At 34.8% G+C, this 21,578-nt stretch overlaps 3 protein-coding genes across 10 annotated transcripts in view; 1 reads left to right on the top strand and 2 right to left on the bottom strand.

The window, feature by feature from the left end:
* Positions 1-1,648: 1,648 nt before the first annotated feature.
* Positions 1,649-10,487, bottom strand: LOC101746333 (uncharacterized). 2 transcript variants are annotated; one of them, XM_062675162.1, is made up of 9 exons: positions 10,356-10,487; positions 10,248-10,279; positions 7,733-7,753; positions 7,035-7,193; positions 6,117-6,297; positions 4,810-5,060; positions 4,318-4,476; positions 3,330-3,447; positions 1,649-1,787 (listed from the first exon to the last, which is right to left on the bottom strand). In XM_062675162.1, exons 3-9 carry the CDS (start codon positions 7,745-7,747, stop codon positions 1,732-1,734), a joined length of 939 nt encoding a protein of 312 aa, XP_062531146.1. In that variant the 5' UTR covers positions 7,748-7,753; positions 10,248-10,279; positions 10,356-10,487; the 3' UTR covers positions 1,649-1,731. The 2 variants fall into 2 exon arrangements, with proteins under 2 accessions (XP_062531146.1, XP_004925513.1); XM_004925456.5 differs by having other exon boundaries at positions 10,248-10,361.
* Positions 10,488-11,727: 1,240 nt separating this feature from the next.
* LOC101743219 (lipoma-preferred partner homolog) lies at positions 11,728-16,178 on the top strand. Its single transcript, XM_004925435.4, has 3 exons — positions 11,728-12,695; positions 13,572-13,807; positions 14,233-16,178. The coding sequence occupies exons 1-3, from the start codon at positions 11,916-11,918 to the stop codon at positions 14,471-14,473; spliced, it is 1,257 nt and encodes a 418-aa protein (XP_004925492.1). The 5' UTR covers positions 11,728-11,915; the 3' UTR covers positions 14,474-16,178.
* A 1,374-nt stretch (positions 16,179-17,552) lies between these two features.
* Positions 17,553-21,578, bottom strand: part of LOC101746187 (KAT8 regulatory NSL complex subunit 1-like protein) — a 31,569-nt gene continuing 27,543 nt past the window's right edge. For 6 of the 7 annotated variants that reach the window (XM_062675159.1, XM_021347534.3, XM_062675161.1 and 3 more), the window contains one exon: positions 17,553-21,033. In XM_062675159.1, the coding sequence (XP_062531143.1) occupies positions 20,779-21,033 (255 nt within the window). In that variant the 3' untranslated portion in view covers positions 17,553-20,778. The remainder of the gene's footprint in view (positions 21,034-21,578) is intronic. The other variant, XM_021347538.3, reaches the window with a different exon arrangement.

Raw genomic sequence — 21,578 nt, 5'->3', positions numbered from 1 at the left:
GTGGTTGGCCTGAAGGGCGTACGAGGGGAGGCATAGTAGCGGTAGTTTCGGATTTGAGAGTCCTAGCTAGTCGCCAGTATGCTTGGTGAGAGGGCGCGAGTTCCTCTAGATAACTATGCCAATTCACGTTACGGGCGTCGCTTAAGCGGGATTTGACTTCGCGTTGTAGACGACGCATCCGAGTCCGGTTTGAATGCGTGGGAAGGCGATCGTAGGCCCGGATTGCCGCGTTTCTAACTCTTAAGAGATTCCTAAGTTCGAGGGACAGCCTGATGCGGTGGAAGCTATCCTCCACATCGACTTCTTTGGAAGATCTAATGATCGCGGAAGAGATATGATCGATAATGATGTTCTCATTACATACAGAGGGTACATTAATACATTCATTTCTAGGTATATTTTTTGTTAATTGTTATATTTTAAGCTCACATATTGTCACTTTTATGCAATCCATTAATTTCAGTTTAGTTTTTTCTATTTTTGTGTATTTGAAGTAAAGCTGTTGTATTCTTTGTACCAGGAGCACGGCTGCTTGAGATACAGGTTTTATCACTTATTACCTAGTTCAAGCACAGATGCAAATTATGATTGTGTTTCTATGCTAATAATAAATAAATAATAAAAGTGTTTGTGTGCAAGTCACACACGGTAGAAGGGAAACTTATAAAATATAGCAGCGACATCTGTTGATAACAAACTAAATAGAAATAAAATAAACATGGCGCGTAACGGAAGAATTTACGATGGCGCGTAACCGAAAAACGTTAGATACGTTTTTTCCTTCCCACGTCGATAAAGAACTTTCAGTTCAATAAATAAATAAAATAAATAAATTATTTGTGAATTTCCGTAAACTGTCTGTAAAAAAATCTAACTAGTAGGTCATCTAACTAGGCCCAAATGCGGGCGATAGTACATACATGGGATTCGTTAAGTGGATAGCTGCTACTAGCCACGGCAGTCCCACATATACCGCGTACACCATTGACGCACAGATTTCGGAAACTCGGTTCATGCCATGTTAAAATAATACGGAATTGTCCTTAATCCGCCTGTTATTGCTTCAACACTGGCGTTAAGTGTTACATTACGGTTTTATCGCCGGAACACACACCAACGTAACTATTTAACAACATCTCTACATCCCAATTTGTTGAAGAAGTTGGTGTCTTGTTTTAGTCGTACTAATGTCTTTTCAGCCAAGACTTTTAGCTATTAGTTATTCAACATCAATCAGTCTATTGCAATATCCTGTTTGTAAGTATAACAGGTTCCGTATATTGAGCAAAACCAGAATCCTGAAGTTTTACCGGTTTTGGCGTTTGTTTATATTGTTTATATTACATTTAGGTGTGTCTGTCAATTAGAGATTTCCATACTCCAAGAGTGCCAGATGACCGTAGGTGATTTGTTCCCGATTATTCATTTACTTTTTAATCCAAGGACTAAAATTGGAAGGAAGGTGTACATATATCATTGGCAAGTAGATTTAGATATGTATTTTTTGGTAAATCAACAAAAAAGCTCATAGAATACTTGATATACAACTGTTACAGACACAAGGTGCCTTTGCAACTTCTCTATTCTCATATTTACAAGAAAAAGGAGACAAATTCTTAAAATTATCAACACACTTAAAAATATGGGATTAGGATATTGAATGATCACACATAAATCTTTAATCAAAAACTTTTCTGATAACTTGTTTTACAATGTATGTTTAACATCTTGCTAGACATCAAAATCTTTTGATTTAGATCCCACTTTTTTGTCATCCTCTGAGTCCACTAGAACAATAATATATCATAAAATTCTATCCAATGTACAACTAAAAAATGTTTTATGTTAAAAGTCTTACCCCCGTATCTTTAGTCGTTCACACGAGCTTAACTCGACTCGACTCAACTTCCAACGCCCGTTTTCGTATGCTTATTAGTCGTAAAAATAAACTCCACTCAAACGTCCTTGGAAAAATTTCCTAACCGGAGTGGAGTGAACGAACTGTCAAGTCAAGGTACGTTGCGACGTACCCATTGAGTTCTTCAATGGGTTTGATGCTAGCTTGATCAAATTTTCCACAAACTGATGTTATCGTGGTGACGCAATAACGCGACTCTACCTCACTCAAGGACAGTTGAGGAATATTGTAATGGTCGACTAAAAATACGAAACTCGAGTAAGTTTGGGAGGGATGCTCGAGCATCATCGGATGAGTTAAGAGTGGAGGATTATTTGACGAAACGTCTAAAGATACGGGCATTAGTTGCAGTGTATGTATGGGAAAAAGTGGCTTAACTTATAGATTGGCAGTGTTGGCAAAATGCCATAGGCCGTGTGGCCGGGGGGGGGGGGACTGAAAACTCAAAGTTATAAATTTTATAAAAGTACCTATGGAGGGTAGAGGTAAGAAGAACCATCTCAGTATATTAAAAAGTGTCCACTGAAAGGCAGCAAATTAAGATGGCGCCATAGTAGCAAGTGGATTTTTTTAAAAACAGCGCCATAAGCTGTTACACTTCTGGTATATTCCGATTTGCACTGCGAGCACTGTAAAGTGTGACGTCAAATTAGTATACTGCCAAGCCGTTCCTTTACAGTACAGTATACTGTCATCGACGTTGTCATGGCGGTGTTTTCACTTCAGCAAAAAAATCTTGTTTAAATTTACTTATATTTGAAAATAGAATATTCAAGTTATTGTCAGTTTAATTAATCACTAAAAGTAAGTATATTTTTAGTAAAAGAAAATATTGTTTTTCAAGCAATTTAATCTATAATAACTTAATAACCGTATTATTGAAATGAGGTTATGCACGGTAAAAGTGCTGAAGTGAAGATTTATGAAATCATGTATCATTCCTCCGTTCCTTTCATCATCATGTATCATCAATCATTCTTTAAGTTACTACGACTGTATACTGTCAGTCCTTAACGTAGGTAACGAATAGCAGTGAGAGCACTGAACAGTGCTCGCAGTGTAAATCGGAACCTACCCTTCACTGCAATCCAGCACACTTCACTCAGTTTAAAGCTTCTATATTCATACTATTTCCCCTTGCTACACTAGCGCTAATTCGGTGAGTTTTCGAACTATAATTTGCTGTTTACAGATGGACAATTTTTCAACTTGTCCCCAAACAAGATGGTGCTCCTTAGTTCTACCCTCCATAAACGTACCTAACGAAATTCAGTTAAAAGATACAGTAACTAAATATCATAATTTAATTTTTATTTTATTATAGATATATAATATTAAGAGTATGTAATATTGTTCTAAGCACATAAACCAAAATGTTCTGTCTATATATTTATTAATATACTTGGCTCACTTTCAATAACTTCTCCGATCCTTTCTGTGACCCCATCCAAGCAATCTGGGCACACTGTTATCTCGCATGGATTAGGCGTTGTGGTAGGGAAGGATGGCGTCATTTCGACTGGAGGCGGCTGGAAGTCGACTCATTGCATGAAGGTGAAAATAGACAAATTATGCGCCCCGTCTCGTTCAAAGGCTTTTTTGGAATAATTATGGCCTGGTAACAAGACCTTTAGGCCAGTTTAAATGGTACGGCTATATTTGCATACTGATTAGCTCTTGGTAAAATACCAATTATATATTTTATCATTTACATATATTACTGATTACTAGAGTAATTATTTTTCTTGCAGTCGGAATAAACGACTCTCAGTTTAAAATAAAAAAACAATACTTCATTTATACGCTACCGACCTATCCAGCCTTTGAAAATGTTATTATTTAAGTATTAACGTACATGTATTTGTAACGAACTTCAAGAAAGGAGGAGGGTCTGAATCTGATTGTATTTTTATGTGTTACGTTAGATATTTTTTAAGGTGAACCGACTTTGATGTTTGTTGAACACGTTAAATATTTGAAGGCTCCTCTTTTTTGTTTTGTTTTTTTCGTACCTAAGCTAACTAATTAAGTGAGCTCACGGGGCTCAAACCTGACGACGTTGCTAACACTAACCCTAGCACGAGGAGTGCTTCGCAGAATCTACCACCGGATCGGAAATGCGACCCACTGAGAAGATCCGGCGAGAAACTCAGTAGGCTGTGGCTTCTCTTAAGGCCCTATTCCAATTTCATCATAAAATGACTCATTAGTCCATTAGGGCATTCCCTTTGATTTATCCATAAGCCTATTTGAATGACTTCGACTACAATGATGCTTTCTCGTTTTAGGATGATTCAGTCGGTTTCTTTTGTAACCAAAATTTGTATTATATTTTTGGCTATCTACTCACAGCTTAGCTATAAAGGAATTAATTAAATTAAGTAGGGTCATAAAATTACCTCAAGTCGATACAAATAAGACAATCGGCATGGATCCCAAGAAGTGCACAATGTCGCATTGTGCATCATGTCTTTTCGTGGCTCGTCACCGAAGTAATCAAATGTTATAACAATGTTATTGTCGATGGCGCATAGATCTAGAAACTCATGAACGGGCACCTTAAATTACGTAAAAAAAAACATAGTTTTAATTAATCGAACTAAACCATAAATAAATCATTGTTTTACTGTGGTGATCGGGATCAAGATATTAGGTAAATTTCGTAATCGCTCCTTGACGCGTCTGCAAATTCTCCAGTTAATTGGACGTTTCGAAGTTAGTAAAAATGACGTCCTAATATTCGGTTAGTTAGATAGAGGTCAAGCTAACAAAACCGTGTTAAAAACACATTAGAACACATACAATTCATCCATACATACTGCTTCGATATCATTATCAAAACGGGGGTACCAATCACAAATTGAGAAAAAAACATATTTTTGTTTTCTCACCTTAGTTTTGTTCCCACAGTCCAATGTTCCGTTTTGGAAATAATTGTTTTCTCTCTCGCCATTACCGAGACAGAACATCCAACCTTCGTGGAAAGAGTATTCTATTGGCGCCACTTCGGCCTCTATGCAGGGATCGACCGGTACTGGAATGGATTGTCTTCCAAACGTGCATTTTCGTTCGTGCATGTTCGCTTGGACTCTATAAGCATCTAGATCTGGTTCAGAGCCGTCGGGACATCTGTAGTAATTACCTGGTTTAAAAAATAGAGGTGACATAACAATATCGCGAAAACAGTTGCCGATGAATCGAAGTTTCTTTCTTATTGCTTAGATGGATGAACGAGCTCACAGCCCACCTGGTTTTCAGTGGAGTTGGAGCCCATAGACATCTATAACGTAAATGCCGCCAATTACCTTGAGATATGAATTCTAAGGTCTCTCTTTTTACAGTACAACGGTTGCCCCATCCTTCAGATCGTTACTGCTTTACGGCAGAAATAGGCAGGATGCAGTGCCATAGCATGCCCGCCTGACTGGCAGGTACCACTACGCAAACTACGTAAAGTATTATAAGAAGGCCCAAATTCGCTACTGATTTGTGAATAGATCCCTAGTGTTTAATGATAGATCCCTAGTGGTAGAGCAGGTTACCAGTTTTTATTTTTTAATCCTTAGATAAGTGGAAAAGCCGCGTAAATGCCGCCACCCACTTTGAAATATGAGTTCTTAAGTTTTGACAATACAGTCCCCAATGGTTTGATTATGCCATTGTGGCGTTCTCATTGTGGATTTTGAGCCCAGGGAATAGTTAACTTAAGATCAGATGACAGGGAGGATTCGGCTGCACATACATTATATCTATTTAATAACAATATTTAAATGGCTCATTAATAAGCCAGCCTAAATCAAAAAAGTAAAGGATCTGTAGCCATATTTATAAAATTTATATCGTTACCTACTGGGAAATTACAAAAAAACTGGAAAAGTACATTATTATCAATGATAACAATTTTATTAAAACTACTTTTACACTTTGATTAAATACGCGTCTAGATGGAGCAATGTCAACAAACGAGGTGAGAAGCGAGTCTACTAAATATAGTAGACTTTAATTGGGCCGTGTCGTACGTCCAATGTACCAGCTAGACGTGTTCAAAGCTTTTACAATTTATTTTCACGTTGTCATTAAATTATTTGTGATGTTTCGAATACAGTTCAGCGGTTAGTGTCGTTTTAAAAATAGCTTTAGTTATGTCTACGACTAGAGAAAAAATTAAATACTTTAAGTATAATTTAGTTTCGTGTACCATTCTGTATGATGTAAGTGGTTTTCTTCTGAGCGCTGATAACCGTTCTCACGGTTAACCCGTTACCGCCACTCTTGATATTCTCCATCAGCACTTCTTGGGCGGCTCGCTGTTCCCTTGACCACTTCGCCGCCTCCTCCGCTAGTATCAGTCGGCTTATCTTACCTGGCGATTGAGTGGACTGAAAAAAAACCGGTTAGTATTAATATTAATGATTTCCGCTTTAGCAGAACCAATCTAGGCAAGCACTCACATTTGGCGATTCCCTTCCAATATTCAGAAAAAAAATTATAAAAAGTTGTTGTTGAACCTCAGCCTCAGCCTTGGTCTGAGTACTCGGGTATTACTGTCCTTGTTGTCTTTCTTTTGTTTTTAATTTTTTATTATTATTAATAGTATTGTAAAATCTCTATTGATATATTAATGTAATGCATGCTGTGATTGCCTCTAATCAGAGTTGCAGTTATCAATTGCTCTATACATGTCAATGTTATTTTATGTCTTACTGTAAACCCTGTCGGTAATCCATAAATAAATAAATAAATAAAATGTACTTCTATGATTTCGCGTCACAATATAAACTGGAGACATTTAAACTTGTCAGACAAACATAACTCCCGTTGTGCGAACAATATCTATAAATATACAATTAATACAATTAAAATAATCAAAATAATAAATTCTTTCCTTTTCTTATATTACACTCCTGTTCTGTCATGCAACAGTCCTGCTGCATACTAGCTCTGCATTCGGATTTATTGGTTAACCATATTTGAAACTCCGGACTCTACCAATTTGTAATCTGTATATGATGTAATTAATTACTAGAGACATTCACCCCTTTACGCGAAAAGATGTGTTAATTTAAATACAAGTGAACTAAAATTATGACCATATAATTATAGATATATCATTTACCTGAGGAGGGTTTTCCAATATAATATGAGGTCTCCCAAGAGTGTGCTGCCAAATTAACTGGGCAGCAACTTTGTGTTTGGCACTGTGATGCAGTGGTTGAATTTGCAGAATACCATACCAAGCTAGTTCTCTATAAACGCTATCGGGTAAATAACCCGTCTAACAAAGAAAAAAAATCGAATTAATTATGAATTAAAATGTAGTATGAAATCTTAAAATCAAATAATCTATACATATAAATAAAATTGGAGTGTGTTTGTAATATTGAAATAGCCTCATTTTACTACATGCATATACGGTACATACACCAAAATAATATTTTTTACAATTTTTGTCTGTCTGTCTGCCTGTCTGTTTGTTTCGGCTAATCTGTGGAACGGCTGGACCGATTTTGACGAGACTTTAGGTAGGTAAGTGAGGATAGCTGATGATATAAGGAGTAACTTAGGCTACTTTTTTTAGACTAGCTTAGCCCCGCGGCATCCCCGCGATATGACAATAGCCGCGGGTAATGTCGCGGGACTCCGCTATCAATAATAAAATTTAATGTTTTCGAAGCGAAGCGAGGGCGGGTCGCTAGTCAATAATAAAATTTAATGTTTCCGAAGCGAAGCGAGGGCGGGTCGCTAGTCAATAATAAAATTTAATGTTTCCGAAGCGAAGCGAGGGCGGGTCGCTAGTATTTAAATAAGGCTTACCGGCATAAAATCCATGTGCCACTGAAAAACAAAAATGTTGACTGTAGGTTTTTTCCATAGAGTTACTATTCTAACTGGAGTGCTTACTTCGTTTGACATAAAAACTAAAAATATACTTTATGTCTATGGCTTAAAGTTTATTTTTAAATAGCAAAAGATGTAAGGAAAAACGGTCTGAAAAGAGAATGATTATTAAGTGGTGGTGTCCCTCTCGCACATTTTACAAACAAAAAGCAGTGTTGCTAGCTTAGCGGATTTTCCATAAAATCTCGGAATTTGGACCCCCGTCTTAGTTATCAAAAATGGCTTTTAGTGGTTAGTGGATTTTTTAGTAGCTTGGGCGTTGTTGAAAATTATCGAAAAGGTTAAAATCAATCCACTTTACAGGATTTTAAACATTTTATGACAATAATATATCTAAATACATATTATTTAAACGATGTGACTTAAACTTAACTAGAAAATGTTGCGAGAATTTAGAATTTCCATCAACGTCAAAAATTAAATTGGTTCAAAATAAACGTACAAAGTTATGGTGAAATTAGTTTCGGATGATGACAATTTATTAAAATAAATTATATAAGAAGTATTGATTATATGATATATATTGATTTTTAATAGAACATCATATATTAATAAAACTTATTAACAAAAAAATTATTGTTCTATATTAATAAGAACTCTGTTTAATGGAAAATTTAATGGTAGGTACGTAGATTTCTGATGGTTTTCATGTTGAATTTGGTGGGAAGCCAGATTAATTGTTGGCATCACCGAAAAAGAGCTATGAATGGATTAAAAGAAAAATGGCGTCTATTTACGTTTGTAGTGCGAAGTTAAAATGGCACTGATACAGCTTGTGGCTTGTTTTTTTTCGAAAATCGTGAAAGTTTCCGTGTAATCATGGTGAACACTTTTAATGTAAGTGGTTTTAAGCGAGAATCCTCTCCAGTTTGTGGAATATCCTTCCATATGTCAGATTCATTGATAAATTTTTACTAGTGTGAGCATATATTTTTAAAATGTGAGATATTTTGTCTCATTATAATATTTAATACCATTTGTCTTGTAAATTGTACTTAATCTATGTCATATACTAAATTTGAAAAAACAATCGTGAAAACTATAATTTTGCAATGTATTTTTCATATTATAAGAGCCATCACGTGGTATTTTTTGAACTTTTTTTATTGTATTGAATAGCGTCGCACGCAAGCATGTATATCATTTGCCTGACGTTAAGCGAACGAGGAGGATCTTCTAGTAAATATGACGTTGGAATTTCTGGAAAATGTCCTATATAAAGGTCAAACAAGAAGAATCAAGTACTCAAACGCAAGAAATAAAAAATACCCCGAGAAAAGCAAAATTACGACAAGATGTTAAGGTATTGAAACAAAAACTTAAAAGTCGCGAAATAGTGATTGTAAATATAAAGTCGATTTTAGATTTATTAGAGAAAAATGGCGATTTTTAATTGAATTGAAATTTAAATTGCGAAATTTTAATGATACTGATGGTCCACTTAGATATTGATTAAAATAAATTATGTATTTCGTTGAAAAAAAAGAATTTACTTAAAATAGAGGAAATGTTATATTATAAGACTACAGAAAATTAACTGAACTTAATAATAATAATATGTATAACCAATATTTTGTAAATAGAGATCAAGTACTATGTGTATCGTGTTATGTGTATTGACTTGTCATTTAAGAGTTATTTAATTGTCTACATATAACAAATAAATGAATTTCAGTTCATTTCATTTTATTACCCATTGTGTTTTATTTCCTAAAATGTAACTAGTAGACCTAATATACACGTGTCATGAAAATAGCACAGAAGTAAAAATACAAGCAATTTTAAATCAATTAAAGATGTGAATGTAGGAAAAGAGCACCCGATATGCGCAGACCATGTCTGTTCAGTGTCTCACTCAGTGTGTCAAATATTAATTTGCACGGCCCACTTAGCCAGTACATTAAAGTAGGAATTGCGTAATTAAGTTCAACATAATATATTATTTAAGTCGCGGTTGAGTATTCGGACGTTAAACATGAGTTTGTGGAAGTTTAAGTAATAGAACTGAGGTAATGATGTTTATAATAAAACTCAGTGCTAGATTTTCGACAACGCAGCAATTTCCAAAAAAAACCGTCGAAAAAAATCACCATGACGACGAAGCAATGTTTAGAATTGAATTTACATAAATAAAAGGTTGCAAGCACGTGTTTTGTATTTACATAGGGTTACACAGAATTACTTAAGGTAAATTCAAAACTGATGCATGTGTATAATTTTGTCCTATAATTAAATTATATATGGTCACCACATTAGACAAGGACACCGCGACCAAAAAGTATTCTCTTTCGAGACCGATTTCTCGGCATTAGACAGCACTCCAGTTGTAGGTACATATTAACTCCATGGTTTTTTCAGAGATGTAAATTGTAAGCTGTAAAAACCATGGTTTCTATAATGTGTTTAGAAATTTAATAATTTTATTTAATACCTCTTCTTCTGTTGCCTCAGTTGTAAAAACATCTGAAAAAATCTTAGATCGTTAGTAAATTACTTTTAAAACGCCTTAAAAAAAGAGGTTCTCTCTTCAACTCTATACCATGTTTCAAGTGTCAGTTCATCATTAACTTCGTTGTTTAGGGGCCGATTATTTTTGTTTGAAGAGAATAGGGATACACTCTCGAAACAGACTCATTATTAAGTTTAATGTATGTATTTCACTCTTAAAATTCATTTCTGATTATTTGGTCATATCTAATTGATAAGGTTGAATGTTTTTTTAAATTCTAACTCGTAATAAGTAAACAAGTAGGTATGTATGAAACTAGGTATTCCATTACCTATCTATAAAAATTGTGATTTGAACAAACCTTCTTCTTCGCTATTCAAGTCAGCATTCACGCGTAGTAGCTGAAAACACAAAAATCGTTGAATATATATTATAGATAAAAGACCAATATAAAAAGTACAAAAAAATTCACTCACGGAAATATACAAAAGCGAAATAAAAATCAGCCGCTTCATAGTTTTCAATTGTTCTGTGTATAAAAGTAATAAAATTCAAGCACCTAGAAATATGAACTAGGTCATTAATTTTATCAGATTTAGTTCATACTACATATAAAACTAATTGCTTTGAAAGTGATTGTTAAGCTTTTTAACTACCTATTGATAGTATCGTTTGTCGTGCTACCCATAGGTTATGAAAATCCAAATGTTATGAATTACAACACTAAGCAACCTGGGACAAATTATGCTTTATAGAAAACGAACTTTATAGATAATATTGAGTAACGTTATGTCTTCTGAAATATTGAAATCTAGGTAAAAAAGTAACCACGTTCGAGACTTGGACTTTTATTAAGTTTGCTAATTTGAGAGAATAAACTCACGACCCACGTAGTAATATGTGGTCAACAACTTAAATGCCAGTGTCACCCATCACCCACCCTGAGACGTAACAATATAACATACTAAGTTCCAGTTTTTTAAAGTATAACGGCTGCCCTACCTTTAAATTCAAAACGCATTGCTGCTTTACGGCAAAAAATGGGCCGGGTGACATATTCGTGCGGGCCTAAGACACCCTACCACCAGACTTCTCGGTTGACGTTGGTACTAGCGTCTAACAATGACAATGCAAACGGCAATATACACGATAAATGAATTCTCTTCTTCTTATGGCGAAAGCGTTCATGTCTGCAGTGCGTTCTAGACATCTTTTGTGACACATCCGGTTTTAGTTTGACCTCCCCTACACGGTGCTTCCATGCGCGCTACGACATATCTTTCCTCAACCGCAGAGCAAAGCACAGTTCAGCGGCTTGGCTGTACCACCAACAATGCTCAAGTGATAGCGTAGAAATGCAGAGAAAGGCAATTTTAAGCTGTCAAGTTCTACACCAGTCTGTGTCTCCGAGTAAACTGATGTAAGTACTACCTACTGGTAATGAACATTTTCCAACAAAGATTAGACCTAAAGAACTATGTTACCAGGTCATAAAAAATAGGTGCGATGTCAATGTGTCAACAGTCAACTGTCAAAGCTGAAAGATGGTAAATGTGCATCAAACTCAAACAATAAAAATTGGGCGTAGGTAAAATTGCGTAAATACAATTGAATATTTTCGACTTTATCTATTTAATTGCTATACCTACAATGAACACTCTGGACAAACAATTAGCAGATTTACGAATATACGCAAACGAGCTTGATGCAAAGCTTCAAGATGACATAAATCACGCAAAACAGAAACCTTCCCTACCGCCGAAAAGAAATAAGGCGCCGCTGCCTCAAATACCCCAGAGCTATACTGTAAAATCGGCTTGCGAGCCCTCCTACTCCTCGAGACTTGAATATGGCAGTCAGCGAAGTTCTACATACTCAAACTTAGTACCCGTGAAGAGTTTTATAGTTAGGAACAACACTGGGCGGATGCGGAGCGGTGATGTACTTCTATACAGCAATCTCTTACCTCCGGGAGGCACCAACCATGTGTATTCAAACGTTATGATGCAACGTGCTTACGGCGGAGACAGCATTTACGATAGGGGCTCTGAAGTGTCCAGGATAAGTGATTTGGGTGCTCAGTCTAATTACAGTGAATTAAGACGACCGGGATCCGCGTATCCGCCGTCTTCTGCTTCCGTCAATGCACAGGATTTCTCTACTTATGGTGGCTCTCAAACTTCGTCCACATATGAATCTTTATATGAACCTATAAACCCAAGACCTTGCAGCCAACTATCAGGCACTTCGATGTATGCTGGCTATGTAGCAACTGCTGAGCCGACTCCAGAACCAGACGATGCTCTGTACTGTGGGAATTGTTACAAGTGTGGTGAGAAAATCATGGGAGAAACCACTGGATGTACCGCAATGGAGAGAATCTACCATATCAAGTGTTTCTGTTGTCAACAGTGTGGGATAAATTTACAGGTGAGGGCAAGTCATACAGTTTTAAACATAACAGCATTATCAGCAATAACATTGCTAATAATGGTGCTGCTCCTCCCAGGAGTGCAGAGTAATTTTCCCCTAATTAATCATTGGTGGCCCACGGGGCTATACCAACTATGTACAGTTTGGTGTCTGAGCTCACAGGGCTCAACCTGAGAGAATTTGTTAACTTTTGTTCTCTCAAGAGCAGTGTTTCACTGGACCTACCACTTATTTGCAACCAGATGAAAAACTCAATGCCCTATCTGTGGGTTAGGTTGCAAGTCAAATTCTTGAACTTGTGAACAATGACTGATACTTGAAGTGTGTGAAATTACTGATTGTGGATCAGGAAGATCTGATAGAACATGCTTATGGCAATCGTGGCTTTGTGTTGTCCATTTGTCTGGGTTGTGCTTATAATTAGCTGCAACAATGATTAAGGAGTTATAATCTCATGCTGCTTTTTTGAAGAAGCATTCTGATGCAGTCTTCAGTTATTCATGTTAGGGCCCAGTATCGTCATGAAGATAAATAAAAAATAATAATAATTCATAATAATAAATAATATAAATATAATAATACCTCACAAAATAAATAAAAACAGTAGTAAATCTGAAGAGTTTATGTGGTTACAGACCGTGTGAGAAAACAGTGCACTTACATAAGTCATGACCATATTCAAGTTTGTTAGAATTCAGTATGAGTAATCATTATCTTTGTCATCAGAAGCAAATCATTCTCATTTTTAAGTTTTATAAATTCCTACAGTTATAAGTACATATAGAATTTTAATTATATTTACAGGTTTTCCATTGTTACAAGTACAAATGTTACAAGTATTTAAGAAAAATAATTTATTTTATTGTTTTCCAGGGCCGACCTTTCTATGCTGTTCAAGGACGAGCTCTTTGTGAACGAGACTACTTGGAAACCCTTGAGAAGTGCTGTGTATGTGGAGATCCAATCCTAGACCGCATCTTGCGAGCTACAGGCAAACCCTACCATCCTCGCTGTTTTACTTGTGTGGTGTGTCAAAAAAGTTTAGATGGAATCCCATTTACTGTGGATGCTGTGAACCGTATCCATTGCATTGAAGACTTTCATAAAAGGTAAAAATTTTATAACAAAATTTAAAATAGTTATAAAAACTCATTTTTTTAAGCTGTCCTAGACTAAATGTTACGACACCGGGAGCATTCGTATCGAGCTATACAACTGCCAATCTACGAATTACGCAGGCAATTTTGGTAATGAAATACCTACTTACCACTTGGTCACAAATGACTTCCACAATGAAAGAGTAAAATTGTACGTATAATAAAAATCAAACCTGCAAAATTATTAATTCGCGTAATTACTGGTGGTAGGCCATCTTGTGAGCCCGCACATGTAGGTATCACTATCATGTGGGTAGTAAGAACTAATTTTGTGGGTGTTTGTGGGCACTAATTTATAAGTTTATCCCAACTTTTCAAACAAGAACGCAGGACTGCTTCTTTTCCTTTAAGCCTCAATTACTATATTGTGTTTCTAGATATGCTCCCCGGTGTGCGAGGTGTCGTGAGCCCATAGTACCTGAAGGTGGAACTGAAGAGACAGTACGTATCGTCGCTCTAGACAAGAGCTTCCATGTAGCATGTTATTCCTGTGAAGATTGCGGGGCGTCATTGTGCTCGCGACAGGAAGGTCGTGGATGCTATCCGCTTGACAACCATTTGTATTGCAAAGAATGTAATGCAAGAAGGATTCAAGATCTATCTAGAAATATTAGTTAAGTTTCTGTTTCTCGTTGCATAATAAAATCGCAATATACTTTTTGTTTGACATATTTTCTATCACCAAACTAAATTATGATTAATTTTCTTGCTATTTGTAAAAATAAATTCTTGCAAACTAGATTCCTAAAGAGCCATATCTAGTAGGCCTTTTAAAAATGGATGGAATATTTGCAGGTTATTAGTATTATTATAGTAATTGAATTATTTAACAACTCAACAATTATAACTATTCTTAAAAATTTGTGAAGTTATCAACCCAACTGCATGGTGCCCCATCATCATCATTATTCCTTCCTATTACCCTCTGCTGGGGTGTAGGGCTCGAATCAAATTTTTCCATTTACATCAGTCTTGGGCAGTCTGTTCTATAGGTGGATATATTGTAACTTCTTCTGAGTATTAGATGTCCTGGCCCAAAACCAGCATAAACTAAACTATGGTTCAGGAATCAACTTTATTTACCTGCTTGAGGCAATGTGCTCTCTGAAGATTGAGTATATTTTGCTGCCTAAGGCGTAGTAGTCACATAGTATGTGCAGAGGTGTTTCATCCTCTTCATAATACCTGTAGATTAGATTAGCAGCAAGGCCAGTAGGTCCAATTGAACATTCACAAAATAAATTTAAAAAAATCATTGTGATTTAATATTTCTTACTCATAAAATTAAATAAAACATGAATAAATATTATCCAAATCTTGATCATGGAATAAATTATGTGTTACAATAAGTACGAAACATTCGTTTTTCAAGCAGACAAAAAGAAGTATAACTTTGTTGCTTAAAAAAATTTGTAACTTTGTTGTGTAAAAAATGATTTTGAAATGTAAATTTAATATAATGTATAATTTTGTGACAAATCGTTGTAGTAGTAGTAGATGTAATTGTAGATGGGCTTATGGTATTAAGAAATTATGCATGTAATAATTAACTATTATAGAGATTAATCTCTATTTTGTTCCCTCTTTTAAAATTTCCTCAAATAGTATAAGAGGAACAAGCTAAAAAACATCATTTTTGTCCAAATAGCTATTTAGGTTTGTTTAAGACTTTTTTACCAACTGTACTTAAATATCTCATCTGAAGATATTCCAAATGCTCCTCTCTTATTTCCGTTAGACAATGTACTAAGGTAGTAGTTATAGCTTTATAAGATTTTGGATAAGTTGATTTTTTCTGAAGATACGCATTTATAAAATTTAGTCAATTTGAGATTTTGTAGTTTCTTAGATAAACTAGGTATTATAGTTTTAGAACATTGATACATTCCCTTGTATTTGTGAAAAGGCTGTGTAGTTTTTAACCATAATATATTAATTTACAGTATTATTTAAACTCATTATTGTGATAAATGTTTTTTTGTAAGATATTAGTTTTATTGTAAACCTAAAGTTGTAAATCTGAATACCACTGATTTATTCTGAGATTGTGGCGTTTTGAAGACTTTGTTTACAAACAAAATGTGACTTACGCCAAAAAAATCTTGATTTTACTAGTTACAAATAGTGTCTGAAATGTTTACAGTAAAAACGTTTTCTTGGTAAACAAAATATTATTATGCAACTAGTTATACATACATTAATAGTGCCATCTTTATTTATATTATTATTAAATTACGTCCAATATAATCCACAATGTTGTTTAGCATGTAAGTTAAGGTACTTATATGTTACATGTATGTGATTAATAAATAATTTATGTGCAGATCTTGTTTTAATGAAATATATACAACTTTATAAACAAAGTCGTAGACTAAAGAGTGTCCGGTATACTCGTATTGCTAATACCGATCACTCACATTCGCACGAATACGCAAACCCGCAAGTGTAGGACAACATTTGCAAATGATTATGTAAAGTTTTCGCTGCATTCGCGGTTTTCCAAGCTGTGTCGGTTTTTTAATGGACATCAAACCGCGCGAACCTCGATCATTTGGGTAGTCTCCCACACATTCGTGTGACCAGTTGCGCCCAGGATTGCGAAGGCAACGGACGTTTCGCTATTTTCATAGATCGTGACATCTACTGTGTAGCGTATCATCAAAAGAAATCCCATAAAAACAGCATGGCTGTTAATGATGTCTGGGAAAGAATTCAACTCTTTTTCTCTTCAATGTTCTATTGACGAATTAAAAAGGAGGAGAAATTCATGAGACATTCGTAAACAAGTTTAGGAGGAAGCGCGAACGGGTTCGCAAATTGAGTACCGAACCCATTTACACAGCCGCTAAGTTTGCGAATGAATGTTTGACGGCCCTTCCGCATGTGAGTGGCCGGCATAATAATAGTCTGCGCAATTACAGCTCGACCAAGCTAAGTTTGCACCTCACAATGATTACGTCACACTGCCGCTTAGGTACGGTCTGAAAAAAGGATTCGCTATGACTTTAAAAATGTAAACAAATGATTGTTAGATTTTACTTTGTATTTACTGTTTTTAACAATATATAATACATAGGTACATTAGAATATAGCAATATCGGGTTTTTGTATTAAGACCACCCGGGCGTTCTTGCACTTTTTAAATTTGTATCCCAATTGCTCAGTAATAATTTTCCTTTGTTTCTCCCTTCACTGTGTATCACCTTTTCTTTCATTTTGTTGCCCACAACAATCTTCTCGAAGTAAAAAAAAATGAACGTTAAGCGTTCAGTAACAACAGTTCAACAAAAACTTAACAAAAATAGTCTAATAATATAACTAAACTTCAACAAAAAAACCTAACAAGAATAGTTAAAAAATTTAAAATTCAAAGTATAGGGAGACGAAAACTCGCATGACGCGTGTCGGCGACAAAGATGCTAACCGTACTGACGCGACAGGGCGATCGCGGGAAGGTGAGCGGGGAAGCGGGCGGACCGCCGCATTCCAGCGAGGTGCAAACTTAGCTCGGTCGAGTTGTACTTATAAAATTGCGAGGAATATGATTCTAAGGCAGTCTCGATTTGTCTGGATCCCCGTAACCACTTTAACATCGGATAGGCCGAGGGTTCGTTCACCCACCCTTCAACAAATTAAAGCAAAAAAAAAAAAAAAAAAATTCTTTCATTGATCTTAAGGAAAGAAATGAAACAAATCGTAGTTTCTCAATTTTCAATGTTTTATTTTTCACTATACAATTAATTCTTAAGCGTTTCTATGTTGACTCAAGTCGTCATTAAAAAACTTAAACTACACTTATTACATAAAAGAAGACTTTGGCTTCTCACGAAAATAGAAACAAAGTATTATTTCATTTTATTGTATTAAAAAAGTAGGGCGAATTGTTTCATTAGTGTATATTCCTTACAATCGCAGACTTCTAATCAATACTTCACATAAGGCATTTTTTATCTGTTTATACAATTCTTTTAATTTATAAACTCGGGTTCGGAAATTATATTTCAAACATATTACAAAATGTAAATTATATTGACAAGAAGGAAACCCAGTAATTTCAGAAAAATAATAATTAAAGCATCTATATAATATTTATGAAATGCAAAATTGTTTCATAGCCATCAGTTTTATTGTACTTTGATTATGTTAACATTCATTAAGACGAGACATATCCAAGGAAATGGTATATCGCACTTAAAAAAATAGGTGGCATTTGTCATTCCTACATGACATTTTTTGAATGATTTGGTAATGGGTTTGCGAGATGCTGGTTCTCAAGTTTATTATTTTCATTTCAGAATTCCTCAAGTTTCGACGTTAGCTGTGTATAAGACCAACATGGCTGACGTACAATTCTGGCCACAGTTTATTCGACATAATATGTTTATAACTATTTCACGATGGAAAATCTACAACTGGCTCCCTTCTGAATATAAGTTGGCGTTACATATTCGGTTCAGTTTAAAGTATGCATCATGCTCATACTTAGTTGTAGATACAATATTTTTTATCTATTATCTTAAGCAAGAACTATAGATTTAAAAACCGCAAAATGTAAAATAAAACATGTTATATCAACCCACCTTATATTTACGTAATGCAAATCCTCTCCTTAATAACAAGGTAGAGTTGATACTTTATCCCTTTACCACAGCTACGATGAGAACATAATGCAGACTTATTGCCACAACTGACTATTATTTCTGATTGGGTAAAAACGACAATAAAATTTATTATATTATGTCACTTAATTTTTTTAATGTGCGATACTCATGAATAAATAATTTCTTAAATACATGGTGTTAACAAAATAGTGGTGAATAATTTCAGTTTGACAACTCTCTTAGAGATTCAAATCAGTTAATTTACAAACCAGTCTGTTGTTATTCAGTGCCCAAATATATATATTTTTTTTATTATAAGTCTGTATTATACAATTTATTTACAATCGCTCAGCAACAACGGGCCAACTTTTTACTTAAACTAACGCTTAAACTAAATTATCATGAACACACATTTCAGAAAAAAAAAACAAATCAAATACTAAATCAGTACGTTTCTACTGCATTAAAATTTATTGTACATTGTTGAATAACATCTTCCAAGTTTTTTTTTTTTAAATCTAATAATATAGTTAGGGAATGTAACAAAACGTTTTTTCAAAACAAACTTTCGAGACACTCATTCCACAAAAACATATATTTATTTACAACTCACTAGATAAATAAGTGATCAGAGACACAAATTGAAATCTAATTTAAATGTTCCATAAATGTTTAGGAGAATCATTTTAAATACATGAAAACGGTATGAAATAAACAAAAATATAACATTTCATGGACAGCAACTTTTTATTCAAATTAGCCATCCCTATGGCAGTGTTGAAAATGGAATTTTGACTAAAAAAAAATCTAAAAGTGTTGGTATGTCTGGGATCTTGAATCTGAAGCTTTGTATTTAAATAAGCAATAAAAATATATTTACCAATTAATAAACAACTAAGAATTATAAAAACACAAACTATTTTTTTGACTAAAAAAAAAAACTAAAAGTGTTGGTATGTCTGGGATCTTGAATCTGAAGCTTTGTATTTAAATAAGCAATAAAAATATATTTACCAATTAATAAACAACTAAGAATTATAAAAACACAAACTATTTTTTTGTTAAGCCAGTAAGTTATGTGGTTATAACCAATGGTGTTGGAAAGAGAACTGAATGATGTGAAAATAAACAAAAATTCAGGTTTGGAAAAATTAACTGACGTGGATTAATCAGAAAAAACAAATCAAACTCGTTATTGTAATCATACAACAATTATTAGTGTATCTAACCAAAATACCTTTCAATAAAGAAAGCTACCACAGCATATAATGAAAGCACAAGTTCAATGACCAGTGAGTCATTCTCAAAAGGCATTTCTATAATACTAATTTTTTACTGTGATTAGACATAACTCTGGGTTATTGTCAAAATCCAAAGGCCATTGGAGTCAAAATATAATTTGAGCATATTTAGTTCCAGAAAATTATAAATTAATTGACTCTAAATGACAACAGTGTGTAAGTTCTTTCTCTACTGGCGGCCAAAGACCTCTCTGTGTCTGAATTGCTTAGCATTGCGTGGACCGATAGCTCAATAGACACTGAAGCTGACAATCAAGTAATCAAGTAATTCCTTATAATTGTAGGTGTTATGTTATTATGAGGTTTCGTACCCCATAAACCTTGTCATACGGTCACTTCAGCAGCTGCCGCTATCGACGCGCGAGTAATAAGTTAATAATTAAGATATTTGTTTTAATTTTTTTTTTACGAATTAACGCGTCTTTTTTTTTTTTATTGCCCTTGTAGGCAGACGAGCGTACGGCCCACCTGATGGTGAGTGGTTACCGTCGCCCATGGACTTCAGCAATGCCAGGGGCAGAGCCAAGCCGTTGCCTACCTGTCTGTTGCGTTTGTGCGTGTGTTTATGTATTTATAATCATGGACCATGGTGACTGTGAAATTTTTGAAATATTAGAGCAATTGTAAAATGATGAAAATAATAAACGTGAGATTAAATCTATAAAATGTTTTAATAGCATGTACCGATTTGCGAGAAGCTCAGAAAATACTAAAATTGTCATGTTTTGTGTTAATAATCCGGTTTTGTATCTTCGATCACGTGCACAGTAAATTTCACTATATTTACCATTTCTAGATTCAGCCGCCAGCTAACACAATATCGGTACGTTTTGAAGTTTAATCTAATCGAAAACAAACTAAATTCACTCATAAAACGCTTTCATTTCGCAAATAAAATTGGCAAAATTTATTCCATAAATAATTCTTCCACATCGACCGATTTACATATCGAAATGTCTGCAACCGCGTTCGTAGCACATCACTAAGAGCCCACACTCTAAGGGAACATAATATTTACAATTCACCTAAAAGCATTTTTCCGTCGCTCGGTTTTATCACTGTGCGGGTCCCATTCAGCGTCGTCAGGATCGTCTCCGTCGTAGATGATGGGCGACATGGGCGACAAGGAGCTGGTCTCCTCGTCGTCGACGGGCGGCGGAGGGAGGGGGCTGGGCTCGGGGCTGCTGTGGCGGTAGCCTTCGGGCATCGAGGACATCATCTCGTGGTAATCTTCGTCCGGCAGAGGGAAATGTCGCGGCGTGTATGGTCTCACTGTCTGAACGGAAAACGTTATATTAATTGTTGATTTGTTGCGCTGCAACTTAAGGAATCGGTTCGTGAAAATAATAATGTATACTGATACTCATTTGTTTTATTATTGAAATATTAAAACTGATATAATAATAAAATAATTTATTACCTTTCACACTAAATAAAATAAAAGGAAAATGACAAAAAGCAAACGGAGGTGACTGAACTAATGATGTTCAAAGTCGATAAATCGAACAGCATTGATTTTCAGTCATCCCCGTTTCCCTTTGGTTCATTGCGGGAATGAGGGTAGTTACATGTGTACAGACTTAAAACGTGGTATAAACTAGTATAAAATAAGTATCTAGTAAAAAAAAATATATGAATATTTTTTTGTGCAAATTGTAAACTTATAATGCTTCTATGACTTTTTGGCAGGAAGTGAGGGATGAAATTGTGTGATTTGTTTTGTCTATTTAATGTTTCTTCAGGTTTAAATGTGTAAGAACGGTGGTTTATTAACTATTTAGTATCTATGAAAGTGCACAAATGTGGAAAAATAAAACAAAG

This window comes from Bombyx mori, chromosome 23, assembly GCF_030269925.1.
Source record: "Bombyx mori chromosome 23, ASM3026992v2".
Classification (NCBI taxonomy): domain Eukaryota; kingdom Metazoa; phylum Arthropoda; class Insecta; order Lepidoptera; family Bombycidae; genus Bombyx; species Bombyx mori.
Note: the sequence above shows the minus strand (reverse complement) of the source record. Positions and strands in the feature narration are given on the sequence as shown.

Coding starts and splice junctions, on each gene's coding strand:
- LOC101743219 (XM_004925435.4), top strand. CDS start 11,916: ATGAACACTCTGGACAAACAATTAGCAGATTTACGAATATACGCAAAC. Junction 12,696..13,571: donor AGTGTGGGATAAATTTACAG/GTGAGGGCAAGT, acceptor ATTGTTTTCCAG/GGCCGACCTTTCTATGCTGT. Junction 13,808..14,232: donor ATTGAAGACTTTCATAAAAG/GTAAAAATTTTA, acceptor TTGTGTTTCTAG/ATATGCTCCCCGGTGTGCGA.
- LOC101746333 (XM_062675162.1), bottom strand. Junction 6,298..7,034: donor TATTGGAAAACCCTCCTCAG/GTAAATGATATA, acceptor GTTTTTTTTCAG/TCCACTCAATCGCCAGGTAA. Junction 5,061..6,116: donor CACTTACATCATACAGAATG/GTACACGAAACT, acceptor TTTTTAAACCAG/GTAATTACTACAGATGTCCC.